The 22,224-nt window shown below is 38.1% G+C and overlaps 1 protein-coding gene across 1 annotated transcript in view; it reads right to left on the bottom strand.

Annotated features, from left to right (window-relative positions):
• The window catches only part of EFCAB13 (EF-hand calcium binding domain 13), a 110,200-nt gene that overhangs the window by 8,971 nt on the left and 79,005 nt on the right, over positions 1 to 22,224 (bottom strand). The window contains exons 12-15 of the mRNA XM_018064016.1: positions 21,126 to 21,197; positions 17,526 to 17,669; positions 16,206 to 16,277; positions 7,812 to 7,934 (exon numbers count right to left, since the gene is read on the bottom strand). Coding sequence (XP_017919505.1) covers positions 7,812 to 7,934; positions 16,206 to 16,277; positions 17,526 to 17,669; positions 21,126 to 21,197 — 411 coding nt within the window. The remainder of the gene's footprint in view (positions 1 to 7,811; positions 7,935 to 16,205; positions 16,278 to 17,525; positions 17,670 to 21,125; positions 21,198 to 22,224) is intronic.

Below are 22,224 nucleotides of genomic sequence, written 5' to 3'. Positions count from 1 at the left end.
TGCGGAGATCCAACCAGTCCATCCTAAAGGAGATCAGTCCTGAATATTCATTGGAAGGACTGATGTTGAAGCTGAAACTCCAATACTTTGGCCACCTGATGGGAAGAACTGATTCATTTGAAAAGACCCTGATGCTGGGAAAGATTGAGGGCAGGAAGAGAAGGGGACGACAGAGGATGAGATGGTTGAATGGCATCAGTGACTCAATGGACTTGAGTTTGAGTAAACTCCGGGAGTTGGTGATGGATAGGGAGGCTTGGCATGCTGCAGTCCATGGGGCCGCAAAAGTCAGACATAACTGAGCAACTGAACTGAACTGAACTGAATTGCTGTAGCTAAGATTTTTAATACTGTGTGGAATAAGAGTGGCATAATTATCTTATTCCTGATTTTAAAGGAATAGTTTTTAATTTTTCACCATTGAGTATGATAAAAGCTGTGGGTTTCTCATATTTGCCTTCATTATCAATGCAAAGAAATAGAGGAAAAGAACAGAATGGGAAAGACTAGAGATCTCTTCAAGAAAATCAGAGATACCAAGGGAACATTTCATGCAAAGATGGGCTCGATAAAGGACAGAAATGGTATGGACCTAACAGAAGCAGAAGATATTAAGAAGAGGTGGCAAGAATACACAGAAGAACTGTACAAAAAAGATCTTCACGACCCAGATAATCACAATGGTGTGATCACTCACCTAGAGCCAGACATCCTGGAATGTGAAGTCAAGTGGGCCTTAAGAAGCATCACTAAAACAAAGCTAGCGGAGGTGATGGAATTCCAGTGGAGCTATTTCAAATACTGAAAGAGGTTGCTGTGAAAGTGCTGCACTCAATATGCCAGCAAATTTGGAAAACTCAGCAGTGGCCGCAGGACTGGAAAAGGTCAGTTTTCATTCCAATCCCAAAGAAAGGCAATGCCTAAGAATGCTCAAACTACTGCACAATTGCACTCATCTCACATGCTAATAAAGTAATGCTCAAAATTCTCCAAGCCAGGCTTCAGCAATACGTGAACCATGAACTTCCAGATGTCCAAGCTGGTTTTAGAAAAGGCAGAGGAACCAGAGATCAAATTGCCAACATCCGCTGGATCATGGAAAAAGCAAGAGAGTTCCAGAAAAACATTATTTCTGCTTTATTGACTATGCCAAAGCCTTTGACTGTGTGGATCACAACAAACTGTGGAAAATTCTGAAAGAGATGGGAATACCAGACCACCTGACCTGCCTCTTGAGAAACCTATATGCAGGTCAGGAAGCAACAATTAGAACTGGACACGGAACAACAGACTGGTTCCAAATAGGAAAAGGAGTATGTCAAGGCTATATATTGTCACCCTGCTTATTTAACTTATATGCAGAGTACATCATGAGAAATGCTGGGCTGGAAGAATCACGAGCTGGAATCAAGATTGCCGGGAGAAATATCAATAACCTCAGATATGCAGATGACACCACCCTTATGGCAGAAAGTGAAGAGGAACAAAAAAGCCTCTTGATGAAAGTGAAACAGTAGAGTGAAAAAGTTGGCTCAAAGCTCAACATTCAGAAAACGAAGATCATGGCATCCGGTCCCATCACTTCATGGGAAATAGATGGGGAAACAGTGGAAACAGTGTCAGACTTTATTTTGGGGGGCTCCAAAATCACTGCAGATGGTGACTGCAGCCATGAAATTAAAAGATGCTTACTCCTTGGAAGAAAAGTTATGACCAACCTAGATAGCATATTCAAAAGCAGAGACATTACTTTGCCAACAAAGGTCTGTCTAGTCAAGGCTATGGTTTTTCCAGTGGTCATGTATGGATGTGAGAGTTGGACTGTGAAGAAAGCTGAGCGCCAAAGAATTGATGCTTTTGAACTGTGGTGTTGGAGAAGACTCTTGAGAGTCCCTTGGACTGCAAGGAGATCCAACCAGTCCATTCTGAAGGAGATCAGCCCTGGGATTTCTTTGGAAGGAATGATGTTGAAGCTGAAACTCCAATACTTTGGCCACCTCATGCGAAAGTTGACTCATTGGAAAAGACTCTGATGCTGGGAGGGATGCGGGGCAGGAGGAGAAGGGGACGACAGAGGATGAGGTGGCTGGATGGCATCACTGACTCGACAGACTTGAGTCTGAGTGAACTCCGGGAGTTGGTGATGGACAGGAAGTCTGGCGTGCTGCAATTGATGAGGTAGCAAATAGTCGGACACGACTGAGTGGCTGAACTGAACTGAACTGAAGGGAACATTATGCTGAGGTACATTCTTTCTACGCCCACTTTACTAAGAGTTTTTATCATAAATGATCACTGACTTTACAAACGCTTTTTCTGTATCAATTGAGATGCCCACATATTTTTATCCTTCATTAAGGTGGTGTATCAGGTTTTCCCAGGTGGTGCTAGTGGTAAAAAAAAAAAAAAAAAAAAAAAACCCTTCCAAAGCAGGAGACATGAGATGCTGGTTTGATCCCTGGGTTGGGAACATTATCTGGAAGAGAGCATGGCACCCACTCCAGTATTCTTGCCTGGAGAATCCCATGGACAGAGGAGCCTGGTGGGCTACAGTCCATGGGATCACAGAGTCGGACATGAGTGAAGCAACTTAGCACAGCACAGCACACGAGGTAGTGTATCATGTTGATTGACTCACAGACATTTAACCATCCTTGAATCCCTGGAATAAATTTCACCTGGTCATGGTGAACGATCCTTTCAATATATTGTTGCATTCATTTTGTTAATATTGGGTTGAGGATTTTTGCATTTATATTTCTCACAGATATTGGACTATAATTTTCTTTTTTGTGGTATCTTTGTCTGGTTTTTTGCCTTTTCATATGGTTCATGGTGTTCTCAAGGCAAGAATACTGAAGTGGTTTGCCATTCCCTTCTTCAGTGCAAAAAGGCAAAATGGTTGTCTAAGGAGTCCTTACGAATAACTGAGAAAAGAAGAGAAGCTAAAGGCAAAGGAGAAAAGGAAATATATACCCATCTGAACGCAAAGTTCCAAAGAATAGCACGGAGAGATATGAAAGCCTTCCTCAGTGATCAATGCAAAGAAATAGAGGAAAACAATAGAATGAGAAAGATTAGAGACCTTTTTAAGAAAATTAGAGATAAGAAGGGAACATTTCATGCAAAGATGGGCACAAAAAAGGACAGAAATGGTATGAACCTAACAGAAGCAGAAGATATTAAGAAAAGGTGGCAAGAATATATAGAAGAACAATACAAAAAAGATATTGACGACCCAGATAACCACGAAGATATGATCACTCACCTAGAGCCAGGCATAGTGCAAAGTCAAGTGGGCCTTAGGAAGCATCATTAGGAACAAAGCTAGTGGAGGTGATGGAATTCCAGCTGAGCTATTTCAAATCCTAAAAGATGATGCTGTGAAAGTGTTGTACTCAATATGCCAGCAAATTTGGAAAACTCAGCAGTGGCCACAGGACTGAAAAAGGTCAGTTTTCATTCCAATCCCAAAGAAAGGCAATGCCAAAGAATGTTTGAAGTACTGCACAATTGCACTCATCTCACACACTAGACAAAGTAATGCTCAAAATTCTCCAAGCCAGGCTTCAACTTAGCTTGAACCTCCAGATGTTCAAGCTGGATTTAGAAAAGGCAAAGGAACCAGAGATCAAATTGCCAACATCTGTAGGATCATAAGAAAAGCAAGAGAGTACCAGAAAAACATCTACTTCTGCTTTACTGACTATGCCAAAGCCTCTGACTCTGTGGTGCACAAAAAACTGTGGAAAATTCTGAAAGAGATGGGAATACCAGACCACCTGACCTGCCTCCTAAGAAATCTGTATGCAGGTCAAGAAGCAACAGTTAGAGCTGAACAAGGAACAATGGACTGGTTCCAAATTGGGAAAGGAGTACATCAAGGCTGTATATTGTCACCCTGTTTATTTAACTTATATGCAAAGTACATCATGTGAAATGCTGGAATGAATCACAAGCTGGAAGCAAGCTGCCAGGAGAAATATCAATAACCTCAGATATGCAGATGACACCACCCTTACGGCAGAAAGTGACAAGGACCTGAAGAGCTCTTGATGAGAGTGAAAGAGGAGAGTGAAAAAGCTGGCTTAAAACTCAACAGTCAAAATACTAAGATCATGGCATCTGGTCTTATCATTTCATGGCAAATAGATGGGGAAATAATGGAAACAGTGACAGACTTTATTTTGAGGGCTACAAAATAACTGCAGATGGTGACTTCTGCCATGAAATTAAAAGACGCTTGTTCCTTGGAAGAAAAGCTATGACAAACCTAGACAGCCTATTAAAAAGCAGTGACATTACTTTGCTAACAATGATCTGCCTAGTCAAAGCTACGGTTTTTCCAGTAGTCATGCATGGATGTGAGGGTTGCACCATAAAGAAAGCTGAGTGCCGGGGTCCAGCCCTGGTGGATCCAGGGTGATTCGAAGGTGGGGGGATGGAGTCAGCATCTTTGGAAAAATATATATTTAATCACAGATATAGAGAGATTAGAAATGGATAGTGTAGTAGGAAGATTAGTGGAGAAAAAGAGGCTGAATAACTTGGATTACGTGGAATAGCATCCATGCTCCAGATGGGAATTCAGCCAGAAAAACGGGAGCAAGAAAGAAGCGACATGGGGGAATCAGTCTTTCCGGAAACTGATCCGATTTATTTTTGGGTTTGCTTATATACCTTTTGTTACACATAGGGATGAATACAGAGTCACACGGGGGTCAGCAGCCCTGACCTTTATCAAAATCAGGTGCTTCACATAAATGTATAAAAAAAAAGGTCTTAGGGATATTACATCATCTTCTGGCCATGAGTGAGACCTGCTGACATTTTGTGATCCTTTCTTTCTGATAACCAAAAAACTTATTTCTTCCAAGGGTGTTTTTTCTTAAACCAGGCACCACCCTCCAAATAAAGTTACATTCCTATAGGGTGAGGGTGTAGTGAGTTACAATCAAGAAAGGAATTTATTTAACCCAAGGTTAACATGATTAGTCTTAAAGGTTAATACTTATTTCTCCTATATGCTTAAAGGTTAATACTTATTTCTCCTATATGTTAGTTATATTCATTATAAGGGTAGGGAACATGGAGATTTAGCAGCAAACATCAGCCCAACAACTGAAAATCCTTTCACCAATGCTCCCCTTAAGATCTATTTAGTCTTAAGATATGATAAAGCTACATTTTTACATAGCAAGGACACAGTGATTTATAACAAAGCACAGTGATCTACTACAAAAGAGAAAATCCATTAACTCAAAAAGTCTAGTATTGCTAACATCAAAAACTACTGTATTTCCTTTTCTATATTCCAAATACATTGATTAATATATTCCCAGGTGCCTAAGGATATGGAGGCCTGGCGGCAATCATTGACTCAACAAGAAGAAAAAGCCCTATGCTAATTAAGACTCTCAAAATACTCCAAAACTCTCAGTGCTGTTTATGGTTGAGAGGTAGTAAACAATCATGTGGCAGGAGTATGGATAATCCTGTTACACAAGCTAGTCTGTCAGCAGAGAGGTTTGACCTGAGACATCCTTGTCCCACCCAGAGCAGGGAATTAGCAGCAATTATTGACACAACAAATGAAAAAACCCTTCACCAATATAATTCCTAACCAACCCATTATACTAATAATTTCTAACTCCCCAAAAGATTTTGCCTTTAGTAAGTCTAAAACATCTCGTGCCTCTCAGGTTGGGAGGCTGCAAACAATCACATGTGGCCGGACGAACCTATACAGGTGAGCTAGATAACCTTCAGAGGAGTCCATAAGCTGAAACACTCTTGTCACGCCCAAGAATTATTATTGACTTGGAGCTGCATGTCTACTCCTTCTCCAAGAGAAACGGTTATGGGGGAGAGCCCCCCGTAAAGTCAGAGGTGTAGGTGAGAGCATAAAACAGACTCTGGTCTTGGGGTTAGATGCTCAGGAACAGGGGGTTTCCTGAGGCTTGATCACGCCTTTGGTTATGCCAAGCCTCCTTCCTCATGACCTTTGCCATGGGCGGAGTTCCTCACGCTGGCCCCCGGCAGCTGAGTGCTGAAGAATTGATGCTTTTGAACTGTGGTATTGGAGAAGACTCTTGAGAGTCCCTTGGACTGCAAGGAGATCCAACCAGTCCATCCTAAAGGAAATCAGTCCTGAATATTCACTGGAAGGACTGATGCTGAAACTGAAGCTCCAACACTTTCACCTGCTGATGAGAAGGACTGACTCATTGGAAAAGACTCTGATGCTGGGAAAGATTGACGGCAAGAGGAGAAGGGGACAACAGAGGATGAGATTGTTGGATGGCATAACTGACTCAATGGACATCAGTTTGAGCAAGTTCTGGGAGTTGGTGATGGACAGGGATGGCTGGCCTGCTGCAGTCCATGGGGTCACACAGAGTCAGACACGACTGAGCAACTGAACTGAACTGATCTTATTTGGTTTGGGTATCAGGGTAATCTTGGTTCTGGGAAATGAGTTAGGAAATGGAACCCATGTCTTCTGCATTACAGGCAGATTCTTTACCATCTGTGTGTGCCATAGTTCACAGGGTTGCAAAGAGTCTGACATGACTTCTCAACTGAACAACAACTCCCTACAGAGATGCTTTACTGAACAAAAATGACAAAGGAAGAGGAAAAATGTTTTTTCAATTCTTTTGGGAAACCACTAGCATAAATGATTTTAAAAAGGAAAACATAAAAATAACCAAAATGAAGAATGAAATGGAAGTATGATGTAGATGTTATAAATAACTACAAAAATACTAAGAATTTATTGTTAAAAACTTTATAGCATTATAGCAATAAATTTTTATATAAAAAAGACAAACTCCTAGGGAATAATTTACCAAAATTGACTTCAAGAATAAAAGAAAAACTAATAATCATATAACATGAAAGATTAATTAGTAATCAAAAACCTACCCAAAAAGAACTATAAAGCTCAGATGGCTTCTTTGGTGAATACCACTAGACGTGAAAGGAATATGCAATTCCAATGTTATATAAGCTATTTTAGGATTTAGAAAAAGAAAGAATACTTTTCAAATTACAGGGATAATTTGACATTGAAGCCTGACAATGCCAGTACAAGAATACAAAGCTATCATTAGTCTCACTCATAAATAAAGATTAATAAATTGTAAACAAAGTTTACAAAAAAAAATTTTCTATTTCTATTTTATTAGAAAAATATATCATGACCAAGATGGGTTTAATCTAAAAATCCAGGTTTCATTTAATATTATAAAATTCAACTCTTGTAACTCACCACACTAACAGATTAAAAGAGAAAATGCAGATGACCTACCTTAAGAGATACATAAGAATCGTTTGGAAAATTCATGATAAAGCAAATAAACAAATACAAATTCAATCTTTTTAGCAAAAAAGGAATATAAGGCAATTTCCTTAGACTGGTAAATGGTATTTATGAAAAACCCACACCAAATTCACACTTGTTTGTGAAGCTCTTTCTATAAGAAATATCCTGTCTCTGGAATTCAAGGTTGGGGAAGAAGAAGAGTAGGGTTCTATCATATGTATTATTGTGACCATTCACCCCAATAAATGAGCATCTGCTTTTAAAACATGGACAAGATTACTTGTTTCTGTTAGTCTTCTCCAAATAAAGAAGAATATCCATACACTTTTCAAAAAAGTTCCAACAATTCAGTGACCAATATATCAATATAGTTTCATAACAACCTCCCTAAACTTACAGTATTCTCACTCCTTTTTTAAAAATTTAGTCAATGTGAACAGGTATACTCTAAAGAAGAAACCTGAGAGGTAACTGAAGTACTCACCATCTGTTGCAGAGTTTCTAAGTTGTTCTTTACTCAAAGGTTTCTCCAAGGTAGATAAAAAGTCTTTAACTGCAACTTTCCCATCAGAGACACTATTAACAATGTTACAAGGATCTTCTGTTCCTAGAGAGAAAGAGAAAGATGACAAAATGTGAAGATATTTAATTGGTTAGTCTGTTCAAATAAGCACATAACAACTTGATTTGGGTAAAATGTATTCACTTTCTAGAAATCCGTCTTGAGGTTTTTCTGTCTGCAATATCCTCCAAACCAAAAGCTCCACAAAATTTATAGGTCTAAATGTTTATATTAGAAAACAAGAAACACTGCAGCACTTCACCTTTTTAGTTCAACCCAAGAAGCTAAACAATAAAAACAACAAAACAGCAAAGTGAACCCAAGGAAAGTAATGCTACAATTGAGGGGGGAACCCCTTTTTCTCCTTATCCAGTGTCTGGAAAGAATAACAGTGAAGCTGGTAAGATGCTAATAAATTTATATTTTATTAAAGTATTATTCACTGTTTTGGTTATGTGAATAATCTGTGTATGAGTGTGTTCTATATTGCTAACTTATATTTTCAGTTTCATTAGTGTCTGACTACTATATTAGGGAAAGGGTGATTGTTTTGCTGTTTTGTTTATGCTGCTGGTTAGCTGCATGGGTTGAATATTTAAGATAAATTATTTTTAATTGTCTTGTTTTTTATTAAAAGCATTTAATGCTATAAATTTTCCTGCAAGACTGTTTTTATCACATTTTGTATTTTGATGTATTTTGTTTTCACTGTCATTCATTTCTAAAATTTTTTAAATTTCTACTTAAATTTAGTTAGCCCAAAGCCACCTTTGAGATTCCCAGGTGGCTCAATGGTAAAGAACCTACCTGCCAATGCAGAACATGAGTTTGATCCCTGGGTCAGGAAGATCCTCTGGAGGAGAAAATGGCAGCCCACTCCAGTTTCTTGCTGGGATAATCCCATAGACAGAGGAGTCTGGCAGTTTACGCCCATGGGGTTGAAAAGAGTTGGATGTGACTGAGCACACATGCGTTTATTTTTTAACCAAAGAATTACTTAGAACATTTGTTTTCAGTCTTTAAAGCAAAAATTTCCCATATTCTTTCATAAATAATGTTTGTTACTACCCAATGGTGATAGACACAGTGGCTAATGAACTATGGACAGAGGTTCATGACACTGTACAGGAGACAGGAATCAAGACCATCCCAAAGAAAAAGAAATGCCAAAAAGCAAAATGGCTGTTTGAGGAGGCCTTACAAAGAGCTGTGAAGAGAAGAGAAGCAAAAAGCAAACAGGAAAAGGAAACATATACCCATTTGAATGCAGAGTTCCAAAGAATAGCAAGGAGATAAGAAAGCCTTCCTCAGCGATCAATGCAAAGAAATAGAAGAAAACAATAGAATGGGGAAGACTAGAGATCTCTTCAAGAAAATTAGAGATACCAAGGGAACATTTCATGCAAAGATGGGCTTGATAAAGGACAGAAATGGTATGGACCTAACAGAAGCAGAAGATATTAAGAAGAGGTGGCAAGAATACACAGAAGAACTGTAGAAAAAAGATCTTCACAACCCAGATAATCACAATGGCGTGATCACTCACCTAGAGCCAGACATCCTGGAATGTGAAGTCAAGTGGGCCTTGGGAAGCATCACTATGAACAAAGCTAGTAGACGTCATGGAATTCCAGTGGAGCTATTTCAAATCCTGAAAGATGATGCTGTGAAAGTGCTGCACTCAATATGCCAGCAAATTTGGAAAACTCAGCAGTGGCCACAGGACTGGAAAAAGTCAGTTTTCATTCCAATCCCAAAGAAAGGCAATGCCAAAGAATGCTCAAACTACTGCACAATTTCATTCATCTCACACGCTAGTAAAGTAATGCTCAAAATTCTCCATGCCAGGCCTCAGCAATACGTGAACCATGAACTTCCAGATGTCCAAGCTGGTTTTAGAAAAGGCAGAGGAACCAGAGATCAAATTTCCAACATCTGCTGGATCATCAAAAAAGCAAGAGAGTTCCAGAAAAACATCTATTTCTGCTTTATTGACTATGCCAAAGCCTTTGACTGTGTGGATCACAATCAACTGTGGAAAATTTTGAAAGAGATGGGAATACCAGACCACCTGACCTGCCTCTTGAGAAACCTGTATGCTGATCAAGAAGCAACAGTTAGAACTGGACATGGAACAACAGACTGGTTCCAAATAGGAAAAGGAGTACGTCAAGGCTGTATATTGTCACCCTGCTTATTTAACTTATATGCAGAGTACATCATGAGAAACGCTGGGCTGGAAGAAGCACAGGCTGCAATCAACATTGCTGGGAGAAATATCAATAACCTTAGATATGCAGATGACACCACCCTTATGGCAGAAAGTGAAGAAGAACTAAAGAGCCTCTTGATGAAAGTGGAAAAGGAGAGTGAAAAAGTCGGCTTAAAGGTCAACATTCAGAAAACGAAGATCATGGCATCTGGTCCCATCACTTCATGGCAAATAGATGGGAAACAATGGAAACAGTGGCTGACTTTATTTTCTGGGCTCCAAAATCACTGCAGTTGGTGACTGCAGCCATGAAATTAAAAGATGCTTACTCCTTGGAAGGAAAGTTATGACCAACCTAGACAACATATTAAAAAGCAGAGACATTACTTTGCTAACAAAGGTCTGTCTAGTCAAGGCTATTGTTTTTCCAGTGGTCATGTATGGATGTGAGAGTTGGACTATAAAGTAAGCTGAGCACTGAAGAATTGATGCTTTTGAACTGTGGCGTTGGAGAAGGCTCTTGAGAGTCCCTTGGACTGCAAGGAGGCCCAACCAGTCCATCTAAAGGAGATCAGTCCTGAGTATTCATTGGAAGGACTGATGTTGAAGTTGAAACTCCAATACTTTGGCCACCTGATGGGAAGAGCTGACTCATTGGAAAACACCCTGATGCTGGGAAAGGTTGAGGGCAGGAGGAGAAGGGGACAACAGTGGATGAGATGGTTGGATGGCATCATCGACTCGATAGACATGAGTTTGGGTAGAATCCGGGAGTTGATGATGGACAGGGAGGCCTGGCGTGCTGCGGTTCATGGAGTCACAAATAGTCAGACACGACTGAGCAACTGAACTGAACTGAATGGTGCGTCTATGTGGTCTGAATGACTTCTGATATTTAGAATTCATTGAAATTTTTCTTTGTGGCTTCAGTTCAGTTCAGTCGCTCAGTCGTGTCCGACTCTTTGCAACCCCATGAATCTTAAATATCGTCTATTTTCATGAATATTCCATAGGCATTTGAAGAGAATGTGTTTAGTATATAAAGTACTATGTTTCTTAAATAAAGTTTGTCAATATTGTTACTTTAATCTCAATCTCTTTCAATCTATCTCTCATCTTTCTCTGAAGATTTATGTGTTCAGCTGAAAGTGTATGTGTATATATATATGGTGTTGTCCTACAGGCATTATAATAAGTCTAACCTATATGAAGTATTTTATGCTACAAATTTATTGTATTTCTTCTCTGTCTTTATCTTTTTATGGTATGAATATAAATCTAATTTATTGTTTATAATTTGCTGTTTGTATAGACTATATTTCACTTAACCAATCCCCTAGTGATGGACACTAAGTTACTTTCATTTTTCCTCCCATAAACAATGTTACAATGAGCATTCTTGTACATCTCTCTGCAAAAGACTTTTCTGGGCTTTTTACCTAAGACAGAATTATCAAGTCCTAAGAAATATCCATACTTAACTTGACAAGTACTGCCAGCTTGCTACGCAGAATGACTCTTTATACACTAGTTTACCTACTCAACAGCAATTCTTGAGTATTCTCATCTCTCTTCATATACATATTTAGCCACTTGGGTTTCTTCTTCTGTGTACTGACTTCTTATATCCTTATTTTCCAATGAATATTTTTCTTTCTAATACTGAGTTGCAGAATTTTTTACATATTCAAGATATTAATCTTTTGTTAGTCCTAAAAGTTGTAATTATCTTCTTCCAACCTATTACATATCTGGTAATGTTTTAGAGTCCTTCATTTTATTATCACAAATGCTTAATCATGATATAATCAAATCTTTTTTACTCAATGGCTATACTGTTGGGAATATTATTTATAATAAATTATTCACAGCCACAGGCAGAATATTTTCTCCATCAGCTTTAATGTATTACCTTTTAGATTAATTCATTTGAAGATTATTTTGTATACGGTATGAAGTAGTAATCCAACTTCATTTTCTTCCATACAGTGAGCCAATTTTCCCATGTTCTTATTGTTCAGTCGCCCAGTCATGTCTGACTCTTTGCAATCCCATGTACTACAGCACGCCAGGCTGCTCTGTCCCTCACCATCTTGATGTCATCTTTATCATGTGTCAAGTTTCTATAAATAGGGGTCTCTGTGGATATCTATACTGTGATGCATTGGACTACTTGTAACACTTCATTATACACATTCAATAGTATATTAATAAGTAAAGCAACCCATATTATTCTATTTTCAAAATGGTCTTATATTCCGAAATAAATGCCAATAAATACCAATCTTTCCATTTCTAAACTCATTAAGGAAAAAAAATGGGGGAGAAGGCCCAAAGCAATAAAATCAGAAATGAAAAAGGAGAAGTTACAACTGAAGCCGCAGCAATATAAAGGATCATGATTTTACTGTATGGACAATTATATGCCAATAAATGGGCAACCTAGAAGAACTGTGTACACTTCTAGAAATCTATAATCTCCCAAGACTGAATGAGGAAGAAATGGAAAATATGAACATACCTATTACCAGTAAAAAATTGAATCTATAATTTTAAAAACTCCCAACAAAGTCCAAAATTAGATGGCTTCACAGGTGAATTCTACTGAACAGTTAGAGAAGAGTTAATACCTATCACTATTTCAAAATATTGCAGAGGAAGGAACTCTACCAAACTCATTCTATACAGCCACCATTGCCCTGATAACAAAACCAGAAAAAGAGATTCAGTGCAATTCTTATCAAAATACTAATGGTATTTTTCACAGAACTAAAATAAATAATTCTAAAATTTGTGTGGAAATGCAAAAGACCCTTCAAATAGCCAAAACAATCCTGAGAAAGAAGAATAAAACTGGAGACATCATAATTTCTGATTTTAAACTATACAACAAAGTAATAGTAATCAAAATAGTATGGTACTGGTACAAAATAGACACATAATTCAATGCAACATAATAGAGAGCCCAAAAATGAACCCACAATTATGTGGGCAATTAATCTATGACAAAGGTAGAAGAATACACAATAGGGAAAAGACACCATCTTCACTAAATGGTGTTGTGAAAACTGGGAAGCTACATGCAAGAAATCAAACTGGACTCCCCTCTCACATGATGCAAAAAAATAAATTCAAAATGAATTAAATACTTAAATGTAAGACTCAAACCCACAAAACTTCTAAAAAACACATAGGCAGGATGTTCTTTGACATAAGTCTTTGTAATATTTTTTCGGACATGTCTCCTTAGGCAACAGAAACGAAAGCAAAAATAAGCAAATGAGACTAACTCAAACTAAACTAAAATCTTTTTGCACAGTGAAGGAAGCTATCCACAAAATGAAAAAGCTACCTACTGAATGTCAGGTGATATTTGCAAATAATATTAATGTATCCAATACAGGTATCCAAAATATACAAAGAACTGGTATGACTCAATGCCAAAAAAAATAAGCAAACACATTAAAGAACAAGCAGAGGATATCAATATATATTTTTCCACAGAAGACATACAGGTGACCAACAGGTACATGAAAAGATGCTCAGCATCACTAATCATCAGGGAAATGCAAATCAAACCCCCAGGGAGATATCACCTCACATCTGCCAGAATGGCTGTTATCAAAAAGACAACAAATAGGGGCTTCCCTGGTGGCACAGTGGTAAAGAATCCATCCAATGCAGGAGACACAGGCTCAATCCCCAGTCCAGGAAGATCCCATATGCTATGGAGCAACTAAGCCATACACCACAACTATTGAGCCTGTGCTCCAAACCGCAGGAACCACAACTAGTGAGCCCGCGTGTGGAAACTGCTGAAGCCTGTATGCCCTAGAGCCTGTGCTCTGCAACAAGAGAAGCCACCACAATGAGAAGCCAACGCACTACAACAAAGAGTAGCCCCTGCTTGCTGCAACTAGACAAAAGCCCTCTCAGCAATGAAGACCCAGCACAGCCAAAAAATAAATAAATAATAAAAACAAAAACAAAATATTATTTTTTAAAAAGACAACAAATAGCAAGTTTTGGCTTGTGGAGAAAAGGGAAATCTGTACTGTCGGTATGTAATTTGGTACAACCACTATGGAAAACTGTATGGAGGTTTCTCAAAAAACTGAAAACGGTGCTACCATTATGACTCAGCAATTCCACTCCTGGGCATATATCCAAAGAAAACAAAAACATGAATTAGAAAAGACATAGTCATCCCTTTGTTTACTGGAGCATTATTTATAATATCCAAGACATGGAAGCAACCTAAGTGCCCATCAATATATGAATAGACAAAGCAGATGTGGAATACATGTACAATGCAATATTACTCAGCCATAAAAAAGAATAAACCCTTGTAATCTGCTGCAATATGGATGGACCTAGATGGTATTATGCCAAATGAACTAAGTCATACAGAGAAATACAAAACTATATGATTTTAATTATATGCGAAATCGAGAAAAAAAAAAACCAGAGAAATAAACAAAAATAACAAAAATGTAAACAGCTTTTTAGATACAGGGAACAAATAAGTATTTGCCAGAGGGGAAAGTTTTGGGAAGAGAAGAAAATAGGTGAGGGGAATTAAGAGGTACAATCTTACAGTTACCAAAGAAATGAGTCATGGGTATGAAACGTACAGTGAGTAGAACATAGTCAGTAACTATGTAGTGTCTTTGTGTGGTGACATAGGGTAATTAGAATCACTGTGCTGATCAGTTTGAAATGTTTAGAAATATCAAATCACCATGTCATGTAATAGGAATTAACATTGTGTTGCAGGTCATAGAAAAAGATATCAGATTTGTGGTTACCAGAGAGAGAACAGAGGGTGGTTAAAAGGTACAAACTTCCAGGCACAAGATTAATAAGCACTAGGGATGGGATGTGCATCATGATAAATATAATTAATCTGTTACATTATATATGAAAGTTGTTGAGAGTAAAGGCTAAGAGTTCTCATCACAAAAAATATATATTATTTCTATCTCTTTAATTTTGTGTCTATATGAGAAATAGATGTTCACTAAACTTACAGTGATAATTACTTGGTGTATATAAATTAAATCACTATGCAATTCACCTTAAACTTATATAGAGCTGTATATCAATTATATCTCTATAAAACCAGAAGAAAAAAAGAATGAGGTAGCTTATAGTGAAGTTGTTCAGTCGTGCCCGACTCTTTGCGATCACATGGATAGTAGCCTGCACCAAGCTTCTCCATCCATGGGATTTTCAAGACAAGAGTACTGGAGTGGGTTGCCATTTGAATATAATAAAACATGGAACAATATCTAAGACACACTGTTAAGTTTTTAAAGCCAATTATGGAATATTATGGGCCTCCCATGGGATGCAAGTAGTGAAGAGCCCACCTACCAATGCAAGAGAGCTGGGTTCAATCCCTGGGTGGGGAAGATCCCCTGGAGAGGGCATGGCAACCCACTCCAGTATTCTCACCTGGAGAATCCCCATGGACAGGGGAGCCTGGTGGGCTACAGTTCACGGGGTCACAAAGAGTTGGGACACAACTGAAGCGACTTGGCACACACGCACATGGAATATTATGGGCATGAGATTGATCCCAGGTCTCCCACATTGCAGGCAGATTCTTTACCATCTGAGCCACCAGAGAAGCCCAAGAATACTGGAGCTAAGTGATCTAATTTTAAAATAATAATTTTGAATACACAAATATCCATTGTTCTAAAGGAAAAAGCCTAAAAGGATATTTACCAAATATTAACAGGAATTTTCCAGACAGTGACATTATAGAGGCTACACTTTGTATTTCTTACATTTCTGGTCATTAAAATTTTTATAACATTTAAAATATTGCCTTTCGTATATAATACAATTTTCTTATTTTGACTATGAAAAAGATCAAGACCTTATTTTTTCCCAGTCTTTTCCATCACAAGTGCACAATTCTTAAATGAAAAAGAAAACAGTAAAATTTATCATAATTGGAAGTGCTCAAATATAGATGAAACAAACATTTGTCAAAGATACCACAGAGAAGATTAAGCATCCAATATAGTGTTTGACTAGATGACCTCTAAATGAGTCCTGAGTTGCTTTTTAACAGTTTACCGTAAAGATCTTACCAATAAAACTGGAAAGTTTCTGGGTGTCACTCAGAGTCTTCATATAGTCTTTAACATTCACCATGTTGTCTTCTGGAAGGAAAAGAAAGAGAGGTCACAAGAAAGAATTTGTGGACAAAATAATATTAAAAATACAGCATCAGATTTCTCTGGTGGTCCAGTGGTTAAGAATCCACTTGCCAACGCAGGGGATCCCTGATCTGGGAAGATTCCACAAGATGTGGGACAACTAAGCCCATGCCCCACAACTACTGAGCCTGTGCTCTAGAGCCCACCAGCTGCAGCTACTGAGCCCCCACACCACAACTACCGAAGCCCGAGAGCCTTTAGCCCATGCTCTACAACAAGAGAAGCGACTGCAATGAGAAGCCTGTACACTGCAACTAGAATGTAGTCCCTGCTCGATGCAACTAGAAAAAGCCTAGGCACAGCAACCAAGACCCAGTTCAGCCAAGAATTAATTAATTAATCAAAGTGTATACAGTATCAAAATCAGCATACCACTTTTATATTGAAATTTTTAAAGCTTTAATTTATTCTTGAAAGTTTTATTTACCAGATACTTTGGATTCATTTTCATCCAAAATGCTTTGTGATAAGATTGTAGATACCTGAGCTCTGTGCAAAAAAAAACTAAAAATACCAAGAAACTTTTAAAGTCCAGTAACTTCACTCTGCCCAAAGCAACAAAGCTAGGATTTCTACTCACAAGTTCTGAATTCAAACTACTCTTCCGTCACTAATTTAAGATAGATCTGAGGAGAGAGGATTACAACAGGCCCACTCTCCACAAAATTTCAACCTGCTTATTCTCATAACTGCAAACAAGGCAAGACTCCTTTTCAAAGACAATGTTTAAAATAACAAGCAAATGCCTACAGCTATTTGCTCAACAAAGGAATTGAATTTACTTGAACAAAGACCTTGTACTCTCTTTATAAAGAATACTTATAAAGACTAGTCCTACCGAAAACAAAATGAGACAAACAACCAACCTGATCAGTTCAGTTCAGTTCAGTCTGACTCTTTGCGACCCCATGGACTGCAGCACGCCAGGCCTCCCTGTCCATCACCAACTCCTGGAGTTTACCCAAACTCATGTCCATTGAGTCGGTGATGCCATCCAGCCATCTCATCCTCTGTCGTCCCCTTCTCCTCCTGCCCCCAATCCCTCCCAGCATCAGGGTCTTTTCCAATGAGTCAACTCTTCACATGAGGTGGAGTTTTGGAGTTTTAGCTTCAGCATCAGTCCTTCCAATGAACACCCAGGACTGATCTCCTTTAGGATGGACTACCTGACAGAAGTATTTAAATGCTTACCAGAAACAAAATCTGACTGAAGAATTTTCTCTACCTCTTCTTTAGGTGACTTAATTCCAATGTCTCCTAGAAAACCTTCCAAGTTCTTCCCAGGTATCATGTCATCTTCAGGCAAATCAACAGCTAAGATAGTCTCCTGTGATTCTAGAAATGGGAAGAAGTTATTTAGTAACTGATCTAGCCTCTGAGTTTAAAAGCAGTAGCCATCACTACAGGCTTTTGTCAGTGGCAACCCATGGTTTATTATCATATCCTGAATTGAGGAATAAGAAATCTCAGTGAAGAATCCAGACCTCAGGAAATGCTATGTCCACCAGTATAATATACAAAGAGTTCTTGATCACATTTTTCTGGTGCTAATATAAAATTGGCATAACCAAAATGATTCATATAGCTGAATTTTTCACTACAGTTACACAGAAGAGTTATTTTACTGGGCTTCCCTGGTGGCTCAGTGGTAAAGAATCTGCCTGCAATGAATGTGACCTGGGTTCAATCCCTGGGCCAGGAAGATACCCTGGAGAAGGGAATGGCTACCCACTCCAGTATTCTTGCCTGGAAAGAGGAGCCTGGTGGGCTACAGTCCATGGGGTCGCAAAGAGTCAGACATATGGAGTTCTAATAGTAGCAAGCAAAATTAACTTTATTTATTGAGTTGAAATAAATTTTAGAATCATGAAAACTGTAAAATATCAAACACAGTATCACAAGGGCTCATTCATCTTTTCTCTTCAATTCTACCAGGACTCAATTGTATTCCAGCATCTGGAATTTTGCTTCACATCCAGCCTTGTCAAAGGAGGCACTCTTAAGTCAGATAGACCTGCATTCAAATCCTGACCCTGGAATTTGTGACCTGGAACTCTAGGACCTTGAGCAAATTTTTACTACTTACATTACATTACATTACATTACATGAAGTCGCTCAGTCATGTCCGACTCTTTGCGACCCCATGGACAGTAGCCCACCAGGCTCCTCTGTCCATGGGATTTTCTAGGGAAGAGTACTGGAGTGGATTGTCATTTCCTTCTCCAAGGGATCTTCCCAACCCAGGGATCGAACCCGGGTCTCCAGCATCGTAGACAGATGCTTTACCGTCTGAGCCACCAGGGAAGTACCCTTTACAAATCTCAGTTGTCTTACATGTAAAATGAAATTATAATAGTATCTACCTCACAAGGTTGATGTGGAGATTAAATATGAAAATATACTGAAAAACATTTAAAACAACGTTAGACGTATCAGCTCAGTCAGTTCAGTCGCTCAGTCATGTCTGACTCTCTGTGACCCCATGGACTACAGCATGCCAGGCTTCCCTGTCCATCACCAACTCCCAGACCTTGCTCAAACTCATGTCCATCAAGTCGGTGATGCCATCCAACCATATACTAAGGGTTTATTAAGTGTCATTATTACTAGCAATAAAATAATTGTGGTTTTTATTATAATTATTAAAACCAACAAGAACTAGCTACAAATGGTAATCACAGCTTCTTAGTGTCTTAGATTCTGCCTCACTTCCTGTTCCCCTAACATTATTAGGAGACAACTGCAGATGGCAATTTGAGTTTTGCCAACACCTAAAAACCTGTATCAGCTCTTCTTTGTCTTAACCAAAATTTGGTTTCCTTTAAAATACTGTTTCCTTGCGTAATCATCTTGAGTACAGTCTATTCATCCTCCCATGTTCCATATACCATAGGACCAGGAAACAGAGCACCATTCTCCTGGTTTTCTGCTGCTCTTTTGAGCCTATTTTAGTCCAACTTCAATCAAAATGTATCGTTCTCCTTTAAGGTTCAAGCCTGATATTCAACTATGCCACCCTTCTGACACCATTTTCTATTGCTTTCTGATCACTCCTTCATAGTCTCTAAGGACTTTGGCACATTGCTCATAATCTTCCCTCAACTCTATATCCTATTATTATCCAATGATAATAAGGATGATCCTAACCTCAGAGCACCTTGACTTCTTAACTGCCAACAAGCCTTTACTTTCTTTCCAAAGTCATCCACACCAATGGCTATTCTTAATCCTCATCATTACCTAGCATTGCCTGCCTCATCCCTAATATCCTAAACTACAAGATCAGACACTGACCATAATCCTTTAAGACTATATGTGTCTTTGTTGAAGGGACGTACAGAACTTTGCACATTATGCCTCCTTTCCAGGCCCCTCCACGTTCTCCAGTGGACAGTCGAGACACAGTGAACCAGCCTGATCAGTTATAATGGAGGGCCTGCTATGCTAACTCTTACCTTCTTGGATAGCCCTTGTTTACTCTTCCCTGTAGTTACTGGTCTTATATTGCACTGACTGGCTGATTCCAATGCCTTCTCCCTAGTCCCTGTGACCATCCCCAAGATTCAGGTACCTAACCTGAATCTATCTGTTCTCCTTTCTCAATGGCTTAATTTCAACATTTTTTTTCTTACCATTTGAGACCTGCTCTCTGATTTCAAAGTTAACTATCATTTGCTAAGCAGATAATATATACCTAATAACTATGCTTTATATGTATTTTTGCAGTTGATCCTGGCAACTGTATGAGAAATATGATGTTTTTAGCATCCTTGTTTTAAAGATGAAGAAATCAGAATGGCCTAGAGTGAGTAGGCAGCTAATAAGTCAAAGAACCACACCCCCATCTCTTATCATACTCCACAGCCCATGCTCTTTTCTACTACTATGCACTATTTCCTATTGCTTAGCTAATCTAATTAACTACTACACTATGTTGATGCTAATTATGTTATGACCCAGGTAAAATACTTATATGTAAACCACAAAATATTAAATATATTTCTTAACCTAAAAGAGAAACTTTTAACTTTTTAACTTTCATATGCCAAGAAAGCCCATGTATTGAAAATCTATAAAGTATATTGTGTACTTCTTTGCACACAGAAATGCCTTTGCATTGGTTTCCCTAACATTTGTCTGAGTTGTCATTCTTTTCAAGAGTGCTCACTGATCAAACAGTCATTTGAATGGTTATTCAAATAAGTCACCAGTAATACTGTTTTAAACATATTTTTCAAACAAGAAAGTGCACAAACCCCACAAGTACTATATTCATTGGTTTCAGTCCTACATCTTTAACTTTTAAACCAAAATGGAAGTCAAATAATAGAAAAACTGTGCCACTGAACTGCATATGGTCTCTCTGATATTTAACAAAAACTAAAGAAAGGAACATGATAAGTATCTATTAAAGAAGTAAAAGATTTATGAGAAATTATATAATACAGAAGCCTATATACAGGATGGAGTCCTAAGTCTGAGGTTTAAAATGATATATATAATTTTCATATCTGGAAAAATTTTAAGGCCAGTAGCTGACTCTACATATAAAATCCTAAAAACAAAAAGAGTTAAAAATAGGTTTAAGCAGGCCCCTTTCTACAAAAAACCTTTTTTCTTTCATTAAGAAACATGTCAACTTTTAACCAAAACCAAGATCTGCCTACCTATAAATAGATCAATGTCAATGTTAACCAGAAATTAGCACAAGCAGAAAAAGTAAAAAGCAAAACCAAAGGCATCCCTTCAATAAAAATAAATTTAACAGTCACAAGTAATCCTACACTTACCTTCTAACTTGGAGGTATCATGTATTTCCTTTACTACTTTCGCAAATTCTTCAATTTGTACTTTGTCACCTTCTGTAAGAAAAACATTTTAAATAAATCAGCCTCACTGAAACAAAAGTTGGATCCAATAAAGAAATCTTTGAAAATGTAAATTATTTGATGCACTCATAAGAATTATATTTCCTTTGTATATTGTTGAGTGACCAAAAGATTAATTTTATGGAATGAATAAACCTTATGGCTGCAGAAATCAGGCTGAGATTTTCATTTCCAATAGTCAAGAGAAACTATGCAATCCATATCACTAGAAATAAAACTAAGAGACAAATCTCAATTTAATTTTAGCCTTTCAAATGTTTGAAGATAAAAATACTGTAGCAGATGTAAAACTTTTTCCAAAGTCAGATGGTTGTATAGCTAGCATTTCTGATTGATGTTTACACCTATTTCTTACACAAAAATACATAAGTACTAGATTACAAAGTCAAAGTGACAAACGCTTGTTTTCTGAATCTGGAACAGGGAAAATTAATTCAAGGATTTAGAATTACTATAGTTTATGATCATAGACTAGAATACAGTATAAGCAGAAAGTATATTGACAGCAGATAAAACCTTGCCTAGAGCTTAAGCTGAAACTCCAGTACTTTGACCACCTCATGCGAAGAGTTGACTCATTGGAAAAGACTTTGATGCCGGGAGGGATTGGGGGCAGGAGGAGAAGGGGACAACCGAAGATGAGATGGATGGATGGCATCACTGACTCAATGGACGTAAGTCTGAGTTAACTCCGGGAGTTGGTGATGGACAGGGAGGCCTGGCGTGCTGCGATTCATGGGGTCACAAAGAGTCAGACACGACTGAGCGACTGAACTGAACTGAACTGAGAGCTTAAATATATAGCTACAAAGGCCAAAAGGTATATGAAAAGGTGTTTAATATCAGTAATCATCAAGGAAATACAAATCAAAACCACAATGAGATATCATCTCACATCTGTTAGGATGGCTATTACCAAAAATAAATAACAGATATTGGTGAGGATATAGAGGAAAAGGAACCCTTATACACTGTTGATTGGAATGTAAACGGGTACAGT

Source organism: Capra hircus, chromosome 19 (genome assembly GCF_001704415.2).
Source record: "Capra hircus breed San Clemente chromosome 19, ASM170441v1, whole genome shotgun sequence".
Taxonomy (NCBI): Eukaryota; Metazoa; Chordata; class Mammalia; order Artiodactyla; family Bovidae; genus Capra; species Capra hircus.
The sequence above is the reverse complement of the archived record's forward strand: the minus strand, read 5'-3'. Positions and strand labels throughout refer to the sequence as shown.